General features: G+C 41.4%; 2 protein-coding genes across 2 annotated transcripts; both read right to left on the bottom strand.

The window, feature by feature from the left end:
* Positions 1–433: 433 nt before the first annotated feature.
* On the bottom strand, positions 434–2,374 carry LOC117493228 (myeloid-associated differentiation marker-like protein 2). Its single transcript, XM_034143683.1, has one exon. The coding sequence runs from the start codon at positions 1,729–1,731 to the stop codon at positions 820–822; it is 912 nt and encodes a 303-aa protein (XP_033999574.1). The 5' UTR covers positions 1,732–2,374; the 3' UTR covers positions 434–819.
* Positions 2,375–6,086: 3,712 nt separating this feature from the next.
* notum1a (notum, palmitoleoyl-protein carboxylesterase a) lies at positions 6,087–12,019 on the bottom strand. The gene is made up of 11 exons (XM_034143535.1): positions 11,431–12,019; positions 8,768–8,820; positions 8,556–8,651; positions 8,151–8,211; positions 8,006–8,064; positions 7,815–7,917; positions 7,516–7,716; positions 7,308–7,405; positions 6,689–6,836; positions 6,547–6,594; positions 6,087–6,429 (listed from the first exon to the last, which is right to left on the bottom strand). The coding sequence occupies exons 1-11, from the start codon at positions 11,757–11,759 to the stop codon at positions 6,126–6,128; spliced, it is 1,500 nt and encodes a 499-aa protein (XP_033999426.1). The 5' UTR covers positions 11,760–12,019; the 3' UTR covers positions 6,087–6,125.
* Between the last annotated feature and the right edge of the window lie 5,971 nt (positions 12,020–17,990).

The following is a 17,990-nucleotide window of genomic DNA, read 5'->3' as shown; positions in this document are numbered from 1 at the left end:
AATGACCAACAAAACATACTTTTAGATATTTTATTAAATATGAAACATTATCTATCAGAAATATAGCAAAATAAGAAATATCGAACCGTTGGTTGTGCTTTCTCAATTAAAATAAAATGTAATACTGCTGTCAAAGTCTTGTTTAAAAAAAATCATGTATCAGATACATTTAACATTCAGCCGAAGACAGGAAAGCCTGATGAACTTCAACTTTTGCATTTCATGCAGTGTATGATGACAAACTGTGGGACGAGATACAACAAAATGGTCAAAAAGCTGAACCAAAAGCTATGTTCAGTGCATACTGTAAACTTAGCCTATGCTATTTGTAAGATATATCTTCCTTCATTTGAGTCATACAGACATTTATGGTTCAGCCTCTGTACTCTGAGGCTGATTTAACATTAATATTCTAAACATTATCCCACACACCCGTAGGTCCTTCCTGTTTGCAACCAGCAAAGGAATCTGGAGCAGAGGGATGTATTTGGTGCTAAACTGGACAAACTTCCCAGAATCCTCTTTGAACAAAGTTACTACGATTAGATCGTCGGTGCACCTGGTCTTCCTGGTAAGTCACTGCTGAACCTTGGGAAAAGCCTTTATTTGTTGTTAGAATAGGATAATACTGTTAATTTTGCTGCCTACAGGCAGTTGAATTAATACTGATAAAAAAAGTCCACATAGATACGGTAGTAGATCTATGGATCCAAGGGATTGAGTCCTTCACAGAGACTTGAATGAGGAGAGCAAGGTGGATGTGGTCTCGAAATGTCTTTATTTGTCTTTGAGTCTATAGTCTTTAGGAGAGGGGGGGGTTCAGACAGCAGAGCTGGAGACGAAGCGAATCCTCTGGGAGTAAACAAGGTCAACAAAATAAAGGATCATGTTTACGTTGGTGAACACAGCCACAACGAGTTTACTGTCCCAGGGACATTCTCCACGTGGGCAATCCTCAGGACGAGTAGAGGTGCCATACTTCCTGTCAAAGCTGAAGATGGGCCAGATGAGGGCAGTGCTGAGGTAAAGCATCACAGCGAAGAAGGTGTAGACGATCACAAACCGGTCAAAGGGGAACCGCAGGGCTGAGGTCTTACCGGAAACTGTCACTCCCACTACTATGACAGTAATAGTGAAGCACAGGCTGTACACCACCACACAGTACTGAGTGGCAATGTGGAGGGTGTACTCACTGTCATTGGCTAGGGCCCCGAAAATGATACAGGCCACAAAACCCTGGACCACCTTGAGTAGACCGGAAACAGTAGCCATGTAACCCACCACGGCTCCCGTCTTTGCTCGAGTTAGGAAAACCTCAGCACCGTAGGGGAAGCAGCAGACACTGGAGCAGACAGTGACAGCAATGCGGTAGAATTGAACCTCACAGCTTTCATCAGGGCACTCTGTTTGGAGGAAGTAAACAGGGTAGACCACGGAGGCAGTGATATACATGAGTGTTGCCAGCATGGCAAAGGCCACGGTGAAGTTATCCCAGGAAATAGGCATGCATGCGTGGAGCCGTGTGATATCCAGGGTGAACACAACCAGTGTGACAGCAAAGCAGAAGCACCACACAAACATGCAAAATTGTCCATAGCTGGCGCTGTAGCCTGCGCTGTGGGAGACAAGGGCCATTATGGTGCAACCGAGGAGCAGCTGGCACATTCGGGATATACCTAAAGGTGACAGCACAGCTTCTTTGTTGAGGTAGTGTCCTCCATTAGAATCCATCTTGTGTGTCGAGGCTCCCAGAAGCAGCTGTTTTTCTTGGTGAGATTCTTGACGTGCTGTCCTTGTGGCCCACTCTTTTTTTGTTGGGCACAGACTTCACCCTTTCCTTGGTTGCCTTTTTATAGATGGTCCTTAATTATAAATGTCTGTAATGTTCGCCTAAGCTTGCTTTGTAATTACAGTAGTGTGCTTAACATCAAGACACATTTATACACTGTTATGTAGAAGTTTGCACAGTAAACGTAAAGGTTATTTATTGAGACCTTAACATAAGATTATCTAAGATCTGAATGTCTTTTCTTGGCTGCACAAGCCTATAAATTATGAATACAGAATATTATTTCTGTAAATCATATAACAATGGAATCAGTGCTTTTATACAGTTATGTTATAATGAAGAATGTGCTCCTGTTCTTACTCAAAGCTGTAGTGTTTGTCCTCAGAAATCGTGGTTTTTCCTTGCATGCTCTCTTCAATCCCCAAATTGTCCAGTGTATGAAAAGTTCAAAGTGTCGAAGGTCCTCTAAAAGTCGTATACAGTGATCAATCTTCCAACAATAGCCGGCAGTGCTGGACAGGTGGACTGGTTTGTTGTCCTGTCAGTCAAGTTCCATTACTCCGCAAATCAGTCCTTGTACATTGTTCACAGTAGGCCCCCAACTGCCCGTCCAAATAACTCAAACTGTTGGCTCTGTCTCTTGCTCTTTGTCTTGCTGTTTCTGTATCCTTTTCCCTCTTGGATTTAGTCTCCCACTCTTTCTTGCGCACACAAACACACACCCTCTTCCTGCTGTGTGTGTCAGTGCGCACTCAAGGGGTTGTTTAAATGAAAGTTTGTGCCGAGACCAGGGTTACAGGCCCCGCCAGCTCTATAAATAGGGGGTCTATATTCCACAGAAGGGTGGGAGGCTACTTGTGGCAGGCAGTATGGGAGTCGTATTTCTAGGGAGCACCCAGGGAGGCTGAGTCAGAGCACCCTCAGAAAGAAACTGGCATTTATGTGCAGTGTAATGACAGGGAGTGAGGCTAAGACTCCCATTAGAGGCAAAAATTACATACAGGGCCAGAAGGATGATTATGTACAAGTGATGGCAGATTTGAGCGATGCATGTGAGAGGGAAGTGGAAATAAATTAGTAGTTACTTAAAATACGCCAACCTGTGATATTAGTATGCTGGGATTTTTGAGTTACAGTGTGCAAGGTGAAAATATTCATTTTAACAGCATGTGAAGTCTAGTTTATTACAACTCAATCCTTTTTCCACTAATTTGCTATCAGTTGTGTGGTATTCAGATTTCTTGTTGGAGGATGACCATTTCAAATACAAAATAATACAAAAAGATGTTACCTTTCAAAGGTGCTAGAATATAAAAAAACAACTCTTCCTGTTAGTACAGTGACCTATATGTCATGTTTTGTTATGCCCAATTAGCCTGTCCAAACTACAAAATCCATCGATAAGACCCCAATGGCCAGTGTCCCATCTTGTGCTTGTCTTGATACAGGTCTACAGGAAGAGAAATTCATTTCTAATCCAACCTTAACACATTCTTATCCTCGATTTCTTTGTGAAAAGATACATTGATGATAGTCATGGAGAGACAGGAGAGATGACTGACTTTATATAAATTCTACTGCTTACTACAACAGCATGAAACTTGTATTTGCCTCCTATCCTCCTTACCCTAACCCTACAATTTATTACACTTGATTGAGGCAGTGCATGTTTCATTTTACGATTTTGCTATGTTGTTTTGTTTCTGAAGTGATTATATTGCAAAGGAAACCTAATGGATCCATTATCCATTACGTTTGAAATAGTCATTAAACAGATAATCCATTGATAACAGTACAGCTGTTGGCTTGATATCAACAGGTTTTCTATGTCTTTCCCCATTCTGACAGTCGTGTTGAAACGTCATCTCTCCCTTGGATCTTAATTATCTTTCAGTCATATGTTTGGCACATTAGAGGATTATGAGCCCAAATGACTTGTGATGGTTAGGGAAGTGCCTTTCATTGACATGTGAGCGTATGTGTGAATAGGTCATTAAAACCCACATTTTAATCAAAATAAATTCATCATAAAAATAGTGAGTGCGTTAAACAGAAGAAACAGCTATAGGGGTCACAAGATTGTTGTAACATATTAGTTGACATATAAAATTCACCTTATTAACAGTGCAGATTTTGTAACTGTTATGTAAAAGCAGCTGATGGGATATAGGTGTCAAAGCAGGGATTGCTTCAGCAAGTTATTATACAAGACATTTTAATGTATTGTAGAACAGTTCTTTGAAGTTTCATATGACCAATTCCTCAGGTATTTCCTGTTAGTTATGGGTAATTATTGTATCAAATAAAAGCCAATATTTCTCGTTTTCACCTCAACTACTTCTTGAAATGAGCCACATTTTTTTTTCCCGATCTTTTGCAAAGCTGCTAAAATAGAAATTGTTGAAAAACCTTTAGCTGACTTTGTATACACTAAGCCTTATATCTATTATCAGATGATGATAGTTATCAGTGGGGTAAAAAACTGTGTGGAGCCTGAGGTAGCGGCTGACCTTACCTCCTGCAAGTCATGGAAGAATGGAGAATGTGCAAATACTACTGATGCCTATTCTACTACAACTTCTGCTCTTACAAATACTTCTATCTATAATATAACAATAATAATAACAAGACTTCACAGCAATATTTAGCTTGTAGTATATGTAATGTGTCTTTTCTTTTAGGTCTGATACAAAGACATGCAATCAACACAAAGAGAAAAAACAGCAATGTATTTACAATTTACAAAGAATCACTTCTCTGTGTAAATAGCACTTATAAATATGATTTACATAACAAAATAAATATGTAAATTACCAATGTAGCTTGAGTTTTTTTCTGTGAAAAAATATGTTACAGAATAAAATTACTATTAGTAATACCTTTCCTTCTCTGGTGTGATGCAAAATAGAGGTCCTTTGAAAACATCATTTATAAGGACATCATTAGATACAACACTATCATTATATTAAAAAGTGATCTCTATTATGATATATAAGAAGGGACTTACAATAGTGAACACTTGAAAGAACCTATACAAATACTCAAAAAATATACAATACACAATATTTGTCTCCCTTTAAATGTTCATTCCATTGATTTGAGGATTGTTACTGACTACTACTGACCCAACGAGAATGAGTACTCAAAGTCTTCAACAGTCTTGTGATGATGTAGCATGTGAGAAATAGGTAAAGATGAGATGTAATGTGGTTTATGTATATCTAATGATAGACTGTTAGTGTTTCCAGGTTAGAACCACAATCAACTTCAAACCACCAAACCAGGCAGGCATTACAGCTGTAGAATATGCTAATTCGTACCGGAATATTTATTTTAATCCATGATAATATCAAAAAGCATATATAAAGTATATGGCATTGTCTGTATTTGGTTCTTGTTTGACTTATTATTCTGGGTACTTTCATTAACAAAGAATAAAATATGATATGTTTTCAGCTTTATTTCCAGCCTAACTTTGAGGGTATGTTAAGTTAACCTGGTCTTTTACCGCAGGCTGATTATAGGAATCTAGGTTTATTTCTATCCTTCTTGCCATTATTTTTTAGACAAATACAAAATGTTTTTTCCGATCCAGTGCCTTCCTCACCTTATCATATGCCCCTGCCCCTGCCTTGATGTAGTTTTTGTCTCATGAGAAACTATTAAACAGTAGTAAACAAAATAAAAACGTTATATACTCTATAGTGACTACTTAACAAAGACAGCATCCTTACGTCCTTATGGTGTTTCCTCTTTTCTCGTTAAACAATGACAAAATATAATCTATAAAGTAGAATGAATATAATATAAAAAAAAAAAAAAACATCAATGAGCATCCTTAAAACTGGATTACATTCGTGATATTTTTCTTTTTACAAAGCAAAAGATAATTTAAAAGGAGAGTAGCAGAGAGTTGTGCCTTTTCTTGGTGTTGTGTTGCCCCTTGTGAGGAAAGGGATTGTGGGACAAATCTAAGCCCCTGTGAGTAGACTACAGGTAGAATGGGTTGTGAAGGTGGAGTTGGAGGTATCAGACATGGGGGGCCGGCCTGAGAGACCAGCCAGCCGTGGTTGGGCTTAGCTTGGAGGTGTGTGTGTGTGTGTGTGTGTGTGTGTGTGTGTGTGTGTGTGTGTGTGTGTGTGTGTGTGTGTGTGTGTGTGTGTGTGTGTGTGTGTGTGTGTGTGTGTGTGTGTGTGTGTGTGTGTGGTGTGTGTGTGTGTGTGTGTGTGTGTGTGTGTGTGTGTGTGTGTGTGTGTGTGTGTGTGTGTGTGTGTGTGTGTGTGTGTGTGTGTGTGTGTGTGTGTGTGTGTGTGTGTGTGTGTGTGTGTGTGTCCGTTTAGCTGCCGCTGCTTAGCATGCCCAGTAGCTTGCTGGGGTCCATGCCCTGCTGCTGAGCCATCTTCTGCACATCGAAGCCCATGTGCATGAGGAACTGAATGACGTTCATCTCTTGTCCTGTGAACTGGTCTCGGATGGTGGGGCAGGTGGGGTTGCAGTGCGGCCACGGGCAGCTGTCGATCAGATGAACGGGGCAGCCCTTGGGTGGAGCTTTGTTGTTCCTGTTGTCATTCAGGCTGCGGTCCCAGCAGTGCAGAGCTCGTGGCAAAGAGGTGCCTTTAACCTGAATGTCAATCCAGTAACTAGAACACAACACAAGAGGGCGCTGTCAGCTCACAAGTAGAGGGTCTCAAACACAAAGCTTAGTGCTCCATGATATTGAAACACTGGAAACAGCAGGTTTGAATATGTATACTTACTTTCTGGTGATAACTTCATGTGAAAGGCAGGCTGGAGCAAACATAGCTCTGGAAAAAAGAATGAAGAAAACAAAACATTAACCAATTGAAACATTAACCAATACTTGAATGGTCTTCCTAAAAAGCAGAGAAATGTTCTTACGGGACATCTTTGAGTGTGTTCCTCAGCTCAATGCCCAGATTTTGAATGTAGCGCCACTGGCCCTCCTGCACAGGCTGGCCTGTTAGCTGGATGTTGTCTACTGCCAACTGGGCCTCGTCAAACAGCCACTGGACAACAAAAACTGGGCCTGCACAGGGAGAATGGAAGAAGACGATTCATATAGGTTCATAGTGTGCATTTACAGTGCGGCTGCATCCTATATCATTATTTGAATAGTTACTTCAATGTCAACTTGCACAATAAACACATCGAGAAAAGACTGCTAAATTCCTTTAAGGGATTTTTTGAGTTAGTTGAAGTAGAAGAAAACTTTTGATTGGTGCCTTTAGTGTTTAGTTCAGTGTATAATAAAAGAAAGTTAGAAACATTTATTTATTCAACAATACATTTGATGAACTTTAACAGTATAGGCAGAACTCTTATAATCCATTTTCGGTTTATTCAACACAAGTAATATTGTTATTGCATTTTTTTTTCTCCTATAATGCAGCCATAATAAGCAGTCTATATATGCTTATTATTATGCCACACAAGTGTGTTGGGCTTGCATGTACAGAAGGTACATTTTACATAATACAGAATGAGACCCCAAGCTTACTTTTTATCGATGGGAAGACTCTATATCCAAAGAAACAGTTCCACTCCTCTCCTTCATGGGTTTGCCTGCACCTCTCTGGAACCACTCCTCCCCAGTACCTGATGAGCAGGTGAGAAAAACAGATAGGACATGATGTCTATGTTAGCAACCTTACTGAAATAAGTCTATCTTACACATTCTTCAATGATAATATCACCGTCTCCCTTACTTGATGCCTCTCTTGATGGTCTCAGTGGGGGCGCAGGTGATGGCGTCCAAGCACTCCGTGCAGTCCGTGCAGCTGTACTGCTTGTTGTCCAGGAACCAGCCAGAATCAGACAGGCCTCGCACTTGTATCCCAGTATGCCCCAGTCCCTCCAGCAGCTCCGCCACATGGTCCACGTTCAGAAGGACCCCAGTACCACCAGCACTGCACTCATGAATACGACATATTGCTATAAATACCTATCAGTACATTTGAATCAAATGAATACAATTTTCTATTTGAAAATCACAATATTCACACACCTGCTTCCTGCTAATAGGAGAACTTTGGCGTTGTCCAGGCCTTTGTTCAGCAGGTCCTTCACAACCTCCTGTATGATCAGTGAGCCCATGAAGGCATAGCCACCTACACACAACACAAAGACATTAGAATGTCACTTTTCTCAAAGAGGGTTACATGTAACGTTTGTTTTGATGATTCACTCGTGTCTTACTCTGCTCTGTTTTGGCTGTAGCGCCGCTCCACACATCACTGGAGCAGTACGGGATGAACCTGCGCAACCAACACAAAGTTAAAAAGCTGCCGGGCCATAATTATAAATCAAGCTTTGATAAACACACAAACATGAATCAACTTACACCATGTTGGCGTTCCACCAGTGAGGGTTTTCCTCGGGCAGCGGAGACAGGATCCCTGTGCCTGCAGCAGAGACAGATCAACATGTATCATTAGCCATCCTGGCACTCCCAGACACATCTTCTTCCTCATCATCATTACCACATGGATTACAGTTATTACACTGAAATGAGAGAGGGTGAGGCGTCTCTGTTCCTACAGCAGCGGGCGCCAGGTAGCCCTACACCGCAACTACATTATGACGGGGTGACAGATACATCCGATCCTTTAAATTACTGGGACATTACAGTGGGATCTGGCTTCTTTTTCTACCATGTTGGGGGTCAGGACTTGCTATAGCCATTGGTAGAGTAACAGTGGTGCTTATAGCAGAGTAGTGGTTGGAATACAGAATAGCTGATGCTGACCTGTTTTAGTTTGGGGCCACGTGGATGAGCTCATCAATCTCCTCATGGTCTCGTATCGGCTGTCACAGTTCTCCTTGTTGAAGCAGTACCAGCCACCTGGATATAAACACACACCAAAAATATATGTGTCATTCGTAGTCTACAATTACTCATTATTCTAAATGTGGGCATGAAAGGAGAAACATAATGAAATTAGTTAAATGAATACTCACCCTCTAGGAATATCAACCACCGTCTGCTGCCTCGAGACTCTTTCAGGTAGTAACTATGAGAAAACAAAGAATAATAAATTATAGCCGACAAAAATATGATTCTATGTTCCTCAAGGTTTATTTACCGCCAACATAATAATCTATTTAAACAACAGAAAGATACAACCACATTCCACAGTTGTGTGCTTCAGAGAGATGAGGTAAACACTGAAAGTAATACCCACACTGTTTCTACCATCTGTGACAGTATCCAAGCATGAAATATAAACACATACCACATGATAATGTTAATCTTAGCAACGATGTCTTGTTGATTCCTATCTCTCAAAGGTGACAGACGGGAGCAAAAATGAAATTCTGCCCAGGGACAACAGAGAACAATGCGTTTTTGTGTGTTTATAGTTTATTCTCAGGAAACTGATATGGTGATCAGACGGGCGATACACGGTCCCCTATCCTTTGTTTGTGCTGTAGATGCCAGTAGATGATGTCCCTCATGTTTAATGCAACACTGGTAAGTAATCATAGTCTCATCACTCTGAGCTCATCCCATATCAACACATGACATTGATAAATCAAGGCTCCAGCCCATAGGAAGGATAAGAGATATGAGGACATTTTTGACGTATGTAGTTGTCAAAACCTTTATCCCAAAATGCCCTTCAGATCCAACCTGGGTAAGTGATATTATTTTTGCCAGGCTGTCTATACAAATAAGTTAATACATGTCACAATATAAGATGTGTGCTGTATGTTATCAGCCCAGGAGAGGGCAATGCTAACATGATTCTCCCATACTGATGGATGTTCTCAAGGCTGACACATCATCCTTTTTGCAACAGGATTTTGTTTCAAATAATAATACCAGATCACAGGACTTTCTAATGTGTAGAGTAGCTTTAGCCACATAATCCAGATGTTACAAATGTGCTTCTGTGATTCTAACGGATCAGTATTCACCGCACTTCACCAATGACTAAACTCCACGGATTGCCAAAAACATGTGAGTTACTTAAAAAAGAAAACAGCCTTGGCTGGAGTTCTGAGCTGTATGCCCAGACTCTGAATCACACTTTGGCTGCAATATCTTGTACAGTCATTAATGTAGGCTGAGGACGGTATACTCTACTCACTACTTCCAATAACAACGTGAAGGCATGCTAGATCAACCCACTCACGGTAACAAGTACAACTCCGGAACATCAGAGTCAAACAGTGAATTCTTTTCTCATTGCATTGTTGTTAATCTGTCATATGTGATCAAATACCTCTCACAAAATACTGTTAGCAGCTGATGGATAAGCATCTAAACTGACTGACAAGTGACTGAAACGCCATCTGCCAGTCACCATCCCTAGCTGCGTATCTAGAGAGTTAAGAGCTTTACCCCGCTAACAGACCTCTCTTTCCAGCAGGCACTTTGAGGTTTTACAGGAATTAGACAGGATAGTAAATCCATAAAGAGAAATGTATAGAGAAAACCCCTTTTAGTCAGGTCTGCCCATCACTGAACAGGTCCCAGATCATTTCTGATGCACAGACATCAAAGCCTCCGGATACAACATTAACAGTAAAGCTTTTATATAATACTTGCAAATAATAATGCCTATGATAACAATTCAGCAGTGCTTTATATTTTCCTATATCAATACTAAATTAGGGGCACATCACAGTTTTTATGAGGTTTTCAAACTCTTTTCTTGTGATGCAGAAGAATACATTGGCAGTTTGAGTCATTTAAGAAGTATAATAAGATTAATTATATCTTTTACACCTGCGTTTTATTTGATTCACCCCCTCCTTCCATGACTAAATGTGCCTATCAATATTACATTTATAAAAATATATTTTGGAATTTCAGCTCCTGATTTGACTTATTTCAAATTGAACATAAAAGAGAGTCTATTACTAAGCATTATGCTATGCAATATGAGAGGCAGTGCATCTGTTTGATATGCTTTTAGTGTCATCCTGCTTTCATATTGAGAAATTATGCAGGCTTTGTTGCCGGGAAATGGATTTCTGCTGAAAAATGATGGATATCATGGCAAACAATGTACTGATTACCCCATTAAATCAAAAACTACAAGGAGCCATTGACATCAAATTCTAAAGGAGCCAAGTAGACAAGACATACTGTCAAATGGCAAAAAAAAATAGATATGGGCAGGGGTCTTAAAGGTTGAATTTAAACTTTCTGCAGAGCAAATCCTGCATTCTAATTTGAAGCAAAGGAAATGAAGCATAGGCCATGTGGCTATCCGCAAATGTCACGCTTCACTGACACAAAGCAGCTGTTTATCTCATGCCGTTATTCTGTCCTAGGACATTGCTCTCTTTTTAAAACCCCCCCATTTATTTTGTTTATTTTTGTCATTGTACATATTTTCTATTTCTTTTTCAAGATGTAAATGTTTTATGAATGGTAAACCAGTTTTGAACATAAGCAATACACCAGGGTGGAAAAGGAGAGCTTCAGTGCGCACACTTGCCGCCTCAGGCCAGACTTCGAGTAGCAGGATGACCATCGAGACGCCCTGCTGAAGTAAATAACAATTCATTCTAGCCTCAGGGCGCACACCTGACCCTGCTCTGACCTGCCGGTGATCCAATCACATGGGAATCATGATCGATCACACTGTGTATTCTCAGTTGGTACATACCCCGCAGGACTCCCATCGTTGCAGGTGACTGATGTATTCTCCAAAAAGTTGAGCTTCATGTCGTAGTCGAGCTTCTGCGCCGAACACGGGTAGAGGGACTGCGCAAGGTTCTTCACCTGTGTCATGAAGTTATCCATGTTCTCCTCCACGGCGGTGAAATCCAGAGGGAAGCTCTCCGTGGTGTCCCCCCGGTCCGCCCGGTATGTGGGAGGAGGTGGCGAGCGGCGTGGTTGTGGGTTGCGGCCACCCCGGAACCTCCGTGCGCAAAGAACTCCGGACTGCATCAGCACCAGCAGCAGCATTGATGAAATCATTCTGATCGCTGTCATCTTATCCCGGTGTTAAATGTCCAAATGCAATGTCTCGTCAGGGAAACTCAAACTTTTACTGATGGAGCTGAGAAATAAATTACGCACGGTTTAAAATACGCCACAACTCTTGTCATCAACTCCAAGCAACGGTTAAATGTTAACTGAAGTCGTTTTAGAGCAATCACAGTCATCAACTGAATTATCTGGATATATTTCAAACTTTCAAAGAGCCTACAAATATGTGCCCATCTATCTAGTACAACTCAAGCGCTGCTGGACCAAGCGCACAAGCTTGAACGACAACACTCGTGCCATGCTCTTGTATTTTATTCAAACTTTCCCCCCTTGTGTGTCCGTCCAGCCAATCGCAGGCGCGGGGAAGGACTCAGGGCATGATCAAGCGTGGCAGACTACCCCCCTTTTTTAATTTATAGAGGGGAAAAAAATGTCCATGCGTTGGTTCTTTTGATCCGCGATGTTTTATTTGATGTGGTGGCTTTTATTGGCCTTGAAATGCCCATTTCCCATTCCACCACAAATTTATGAAGTGAGAATAGTCATCTTGTTACACACTTTCCTGAAAATCAAGTGGGGAAAAACAAGAGTCGTGCTGAGATCCAACAATATTTGACCGAGAAAATAAATAATAATCTCAACAGACTTTACATGTTTAAATAACGTAACATTATTATTGTATATTTCATTTATTTTATAAGGCATTTAAATCCATCAGAGATTCCTACACCTTACAAAAAACCCACAAACTCCTCCTTAAAAGGAGTTCTGACTAGTTGAGTTGCACATGTTTTCTTAAGGTTTAGAAAAAGGGACTTGGACACTTGTTTTTTCTTTTTTTTTATCCAGACGGGGCCTCCAGAGATCAAAGCAACCATCACTCTTTCTCCCCCCTCTCCTCGCCTCCTCCCTCCCACTTCAGTCTCTTCCAAACTTTCCTAGTCTACTGTATATTTTAAGTCGAGCAGAGCATCCTGATGGGGAGCCAACTTTTTAACACAGGAATGCCTTGTTACGGTTGAGGTAGGCTTCCCTTGAACAACCTCTCATTTTAAGGACACATTTAAGTTAAAAGAGTAGCCCGCAGTGATTGCATAAGAATAACAGTGATTACTCATCACTGTGACACTTTGTGGTGACTTTTGTCTTTGATTGAGCTCATTCTTCTCATGTGAGACGGACTGACTTTTTGAATTAGTGTAGTTGTAACAGACTGGGCATTACTGTCACTACCTGTACATGTATACAACCAACAATGTGCTAACTCTAGAGCAGTTTAAGAGGATAATACTTATCTTGTGTCATATGTATGTATCTCTGAGCCGTGGTAAAGTTGCTGTCATATACACAGACTCAAAGCTTATTGATAATATCTTATTGATGCAGTCTCTGTTTTGGCAGTGAGATTGGAAAGAGCCCTGGGGCCTGATATGGGGGTAGGACTGTTTATTCAGATATCTATTGTGAGCTGTCTGTCAAAAACATTGATCGTAAATCTACCAAAAAGAACATTTGGACATTTTTAAACATGCTCACATAGTTGTCAGCTCAACAACATAAAAACAGTTTCACAACTTCTTAGAAAAATATCCTTTTGGCCCGTGGTAAATCGATGGTCCTAAAGGGTGCAAACTGTTCTAAACCAGGTAAGATGGATATGAAGTCAGCAGCAGGACCGATGGTATTCATTGGGAACTTCAAACAGATGCTTGTATAGATTAAAACATGTGGTAGGGCCCAGGAGGAGAGGCTCTGTCACAGATTGAGTCTAGTCACTTTGACCCATACCTCCCTGTTTTATCACACGTCATCCCCAAAAATGTAACCCTTAAATCACTCGCAGATGGACGTTGGCCTCTGACACACACGCTACCATGAAGAGATGCCCCGGCGGTGTGTGGAAACGTCCACCAACCCAGTGAGTGAAAAGTGTGAGCGGCAGATGCCCGCGCTTCGACTGAACTAGACGTGTAGATTATGTGTTCCATTTCCATACAGTATGAGGCTGGAGGCAGAAACGCTGGTTTGCCTTGCTACTGTTGGTGCACTGTGGTTTGTTCTCTACTGTGCACCTTGTTTGAACTCCAAGTGCTAAGCCCTTCTGGCTTTCACTGGTAATTCTCTCTCTCTCCCTTTTTTCTTTGCCTCCCATCGTTTGTGTGTAGCGCAGACACAAATTTAACCATGCAAGTACGAACGGATTAATCCCAGAATTAGGTCATTTGAAAATGACCCAGCTGTTCTGATGGCAGTCCCTCAGAAGTGCCCCTGTAGCCCCCACCCTGACTCCAGGCCTCCTGTGAAAGTCAAAGCCTGTCTTTCATCTCCGATCAGTTTCATGTGCCCTCACAGATCCACAGGTTTTACTGCTTAAGTCTGGGCTGGCAGCATTGATCATGTGACCGTTGCTTGCCTAGCGTTTAGACACATCATAGCTCTGGGAGCGCTCTTTCTGTCTCCACAGCCTGCCAGTTCTGCTCACACATCCCCATCGTCCGTCTCCCAGTGCCTGTTAGTTTTGATTTGCACATGCTGTTGTCGAGGGTCCATCCGTGATCATCAAATCCCGCTAGTTGGAACTGTTAGGTCAGGTTACATCAAAGAGATCAGGAGGGATCAGCCTCTTGAAAGGGACAGGCTCTGGCTCATATCATCAGAAACAGGTGGAGGTCCTCATTGGAAGAACAAAGGAGAGATCACCATCTATAAAACTTTTATATTTCATAGAAGACTTTCTTTAAATTCCCTTACATTGCCACCCCTCTCCTACACAGAGCATTAGCACTAGTCAGCACCAGCATAAAACATAAGATATCAGGTTAGGGATTGTGGGACTCAACCGCAGTACTAAAGCCCATGAAGGTCACACAGCAAAGCCTGAGACTTAGTGGTATCATGCCACAAAGTGTTTAAGTGTGGAAATCTGCTAAAAGCCAGGACCAAAAAGGAACTGGAAATGCATGGGATACGACTCAGGTGTTCTGAGTTAGTTGAAAAGTTGTTGAAACCTTCAGAGGTTTTGAGTATATTGTAGTACTTTCTCCTGTGGCAAGTACCAGGTTTTGACATTTTTTTGATTGCCTGTCTCAGGATTAGATTCAATATTGTAGATCTTTTTCATGCAAAAACTATTTGTTTGCATTATTTGAAAGACAGCCTCATTAACAGGTTAATCTGACTTAAATGTTAGAGAGCTGTGACGTTTTGCGCTTTCCTCCCCTGTCAAAGCGTTTTAGCTTCTGTTCTCTGTCACTTTGAGGCAAACCTTCAGAAGCAGGTCCCCTTAATTTCATGTTGAAACTATTGTTTAAAATGCAAAATAAACATGGACAAAGGTTTTGGGTGTCAACACACTGTAGAGTTCCTTTCATGTGCCCCCACCACATGTTCCTGATATTACCCAGAGAATCTGTAAACAACCTTGATCCTGACTTAAGTCAAGAGGTGCCATCTAAGATGTGGATGTAAATGGGGAGTAAGAGAGAATAAGAGAGGCTGGAGACATCTGTCGAGCAGGCTCTCATTTCGTAAGAGGAGGCTGTGTATTGGTTACAGATGATGCCCTGTTTGATAAAAATGTACTCTTTCAAGATAGGACAACTGGCATTAGGGGTCTCTCTGGCACCAAGGGGTAATCAAATAGTTCAGCTGACAGGTCAGCTGTTTGTTGTTGATCTTTCACCTGAATGATGGTCACAAAATAGCTGTTGCCTGTAAACAGTTCTGTCATGTCATTCATACTAAGCGAGTTGGATGTTGTTGTGTGTGTCAAGGTGGGGGTGCATGCATGTTTTCCTGCATTTGTGTAGGAATGTGTTGTTGTACAGGAGATTTAGTGAAGTCAAACGAACCTCCTCAGAGGTAACGGTGCGCGAGTGTTCGGCCTTCCTCTGGAGGCGTTTTCCATCCATGCCTCGAGACTGAATCACCCTTTGCAATGCCCTCTGCCAGGTAGCGACAGAGCAGGGAGCAGAGACCAATTACCATTGGAAACCTGCTATTATTATCATCAGAGAGGCGGCAGCCCTCCTTCCCCTGCGCCTATTCTCATCTCCAGCGAGACAGGATGAGAATCAAGCCCTTTTGTCTCGGAAATGTTTATTTATGCCAGAGATTTGCCAAAGGACATGGAAAAGCCCTTATTACAGGTCATGACAGTAGAGCCACAACACATGATTCATTTTCTATCCTTTAACCTAGTTGTCTCTATGGGGAAATGCTTTTGAAGTCCACACCCTGCTGTAAAACATGGTCCTTATTCAATTATGTGAGAGCTGTATTTGAGGCTGTTTTCAGAATCTGTGTAAAAGCAATCGAGGATTTCCATTATGTTTTTGAACATTTCTGTTTTGTGGAAAATACAGATATAAAAAAGAAAAAGTTGTTGACATGAAATCTAAATTGATGTTCGGTCAAAACTCCTGGTGCCAGTTTTTCAAACAGGGAATAAGACCTGATCTACACTAAAGGCAACATTTGTTGGAATTATCAACTAAAAAGTGGCATAGTCTTAGTAATAATCCCTGTCTGGGAACTCTGCCCATAATGTTGTGAGTACACGGTATGTCTTCCCTCCACCGAGCCACTGGGACACTATTAGAACATGGCACAGGCCTTATTATTTTTGACACTCTCTTAACACCAAGCAGCCGCTTTCTTTTATCCTCTCAGCAAGAAGATGAGACTACTGTAATCGAAGAAGACAATGATCAGTGCCAGCCTCTTGGCCTGGCCTGGTACCTGCTTTGATGTCATATTTTGGTGTATAAGCGGGCTGTGGCCCATGCCAAAAAGCACCCATAGTCGCCAACTGTCTGACAGGCTGCCTTTCATCAGAATGACATCACTCTTCTACTTGATTTTTTCCAAAGGCTCTTCCAGGCATGGGAATTTTCTCCTAAGAATCTGAAATCATCATCCCACGCCTTTACACCCTTAGTCTCAAAATAAAAGAAACACACATCTGAGACATACATAAGCTTGTGTGGCATACATACAGAAAGTAATTGTACAGTTACTGTTAGCAGTGTGAGTTAGTTGCCCCAAGATTTTGCCAGGCATTTCTGAAGACTCTTTAATATAGAGATGCTATAGGGAAATACTCCCTGATTTTCTGTTCAAAGGGGAAGAGAGAGAAGTGATAGATTAAAAGGTTGAATCTGAAGTGTTTGCTTTCGGAAGAAATTGAGGAAACTGCTGTGTGGTGGATATTTATATCCAACTTCTCTGGCTGGCAGGATTACCACTCTGCCCAGCGTCGGCTTCACAGGAGCGCTTTCTGTTTTCACCTGTAGGTCACGAGCAGACGCCCTCCCCACATCACACACTCTCCTGTGGATTCCCCAAGCATGAAGAGGTGTGTGCAGCCCCTGACCGTCCTTTCTCCGACTGGAAACTAAGGATTTCCTAGAGACATTTCTGTTCAAAGGATTAGAGAGTGTGTTTGTTTGTAGAGAATGACGCTACATAACTCATGCTGCTGCACTGCTCTTTGATGTAGTCGGATGCATACAGCACATATCCTCTTACAAACAACATTTGGTATAATTATCACTGTGCGATGTAATTAGAAACATTGACTGAGATACATGAAAGTTGATTTAACCGAGGTAAAATAGAGACTTCTTAAGTACCACCTAAGCCATTGAAATCTGGGTGTCTTCCCGCAAAGATGTCCTCTTTGCTCATGAGGTCACATGTGGTCGGCCTTTTCAAAACAAGGTAACATATCTGTTTGGAAATATGCAACACCCACTTCCCTTTCTCTTGCGGCAGGAAGAAGGTGGTCATTTATGGAATGAAGAAAGTGTTACTCAGACTTTACTCACAAAGGGTTTATGAAGAGCTGTCACTGCGACACATCTTGTTTTTGTGATGAATAATGAGCAGATTACTACCAGCACCTTCGCTATGTCTATCTGGTTTTGATCTGTTAATAACTCCCATCACTGGAATCAGGGAAAGGGGGCTTGTTTTGGACATTCTTCTAAAAAGGGTAGAGAGGGCAATAAATGTGGACTTTATATAGGTTGTTAGTCATCTATGAGTAATTCCACATTTGTCTCTTCCCTGTAGGTCTGAAACTTAGAAAGTTACGAATGAAAATAAAGAAAAAGTAGAATGAAATACTTCTATCAAGTAATGTTCCTAAAGTAAGGTCTACGAAAACAATTAAGTAAAAAAATAAAAATAAAATTCCTTCAAAGCGAATGCTCTCACATCTGGAGGACAGGT

This window comes from Trematomus bernacchii, unplaced genomic scaffold, assembly GCF_902827165.1.
Source record: "Trematomus bernacchii unplaced genomic scaffold, fTreBer1.1, whole genome shotgun sequence".
Classification (NCBI taxonomy): Eukaryota; Metazoa; Chordata; class Actinopteri; order Perciformes; family Nototheniidae; genus Trematomus; species Trematomus bernacchii.
The sequence above is the reverse complement of the archived record's forward strand: the minus strand, read 5'-3'. Positions and strand labels throughout refer to the sequence as shown.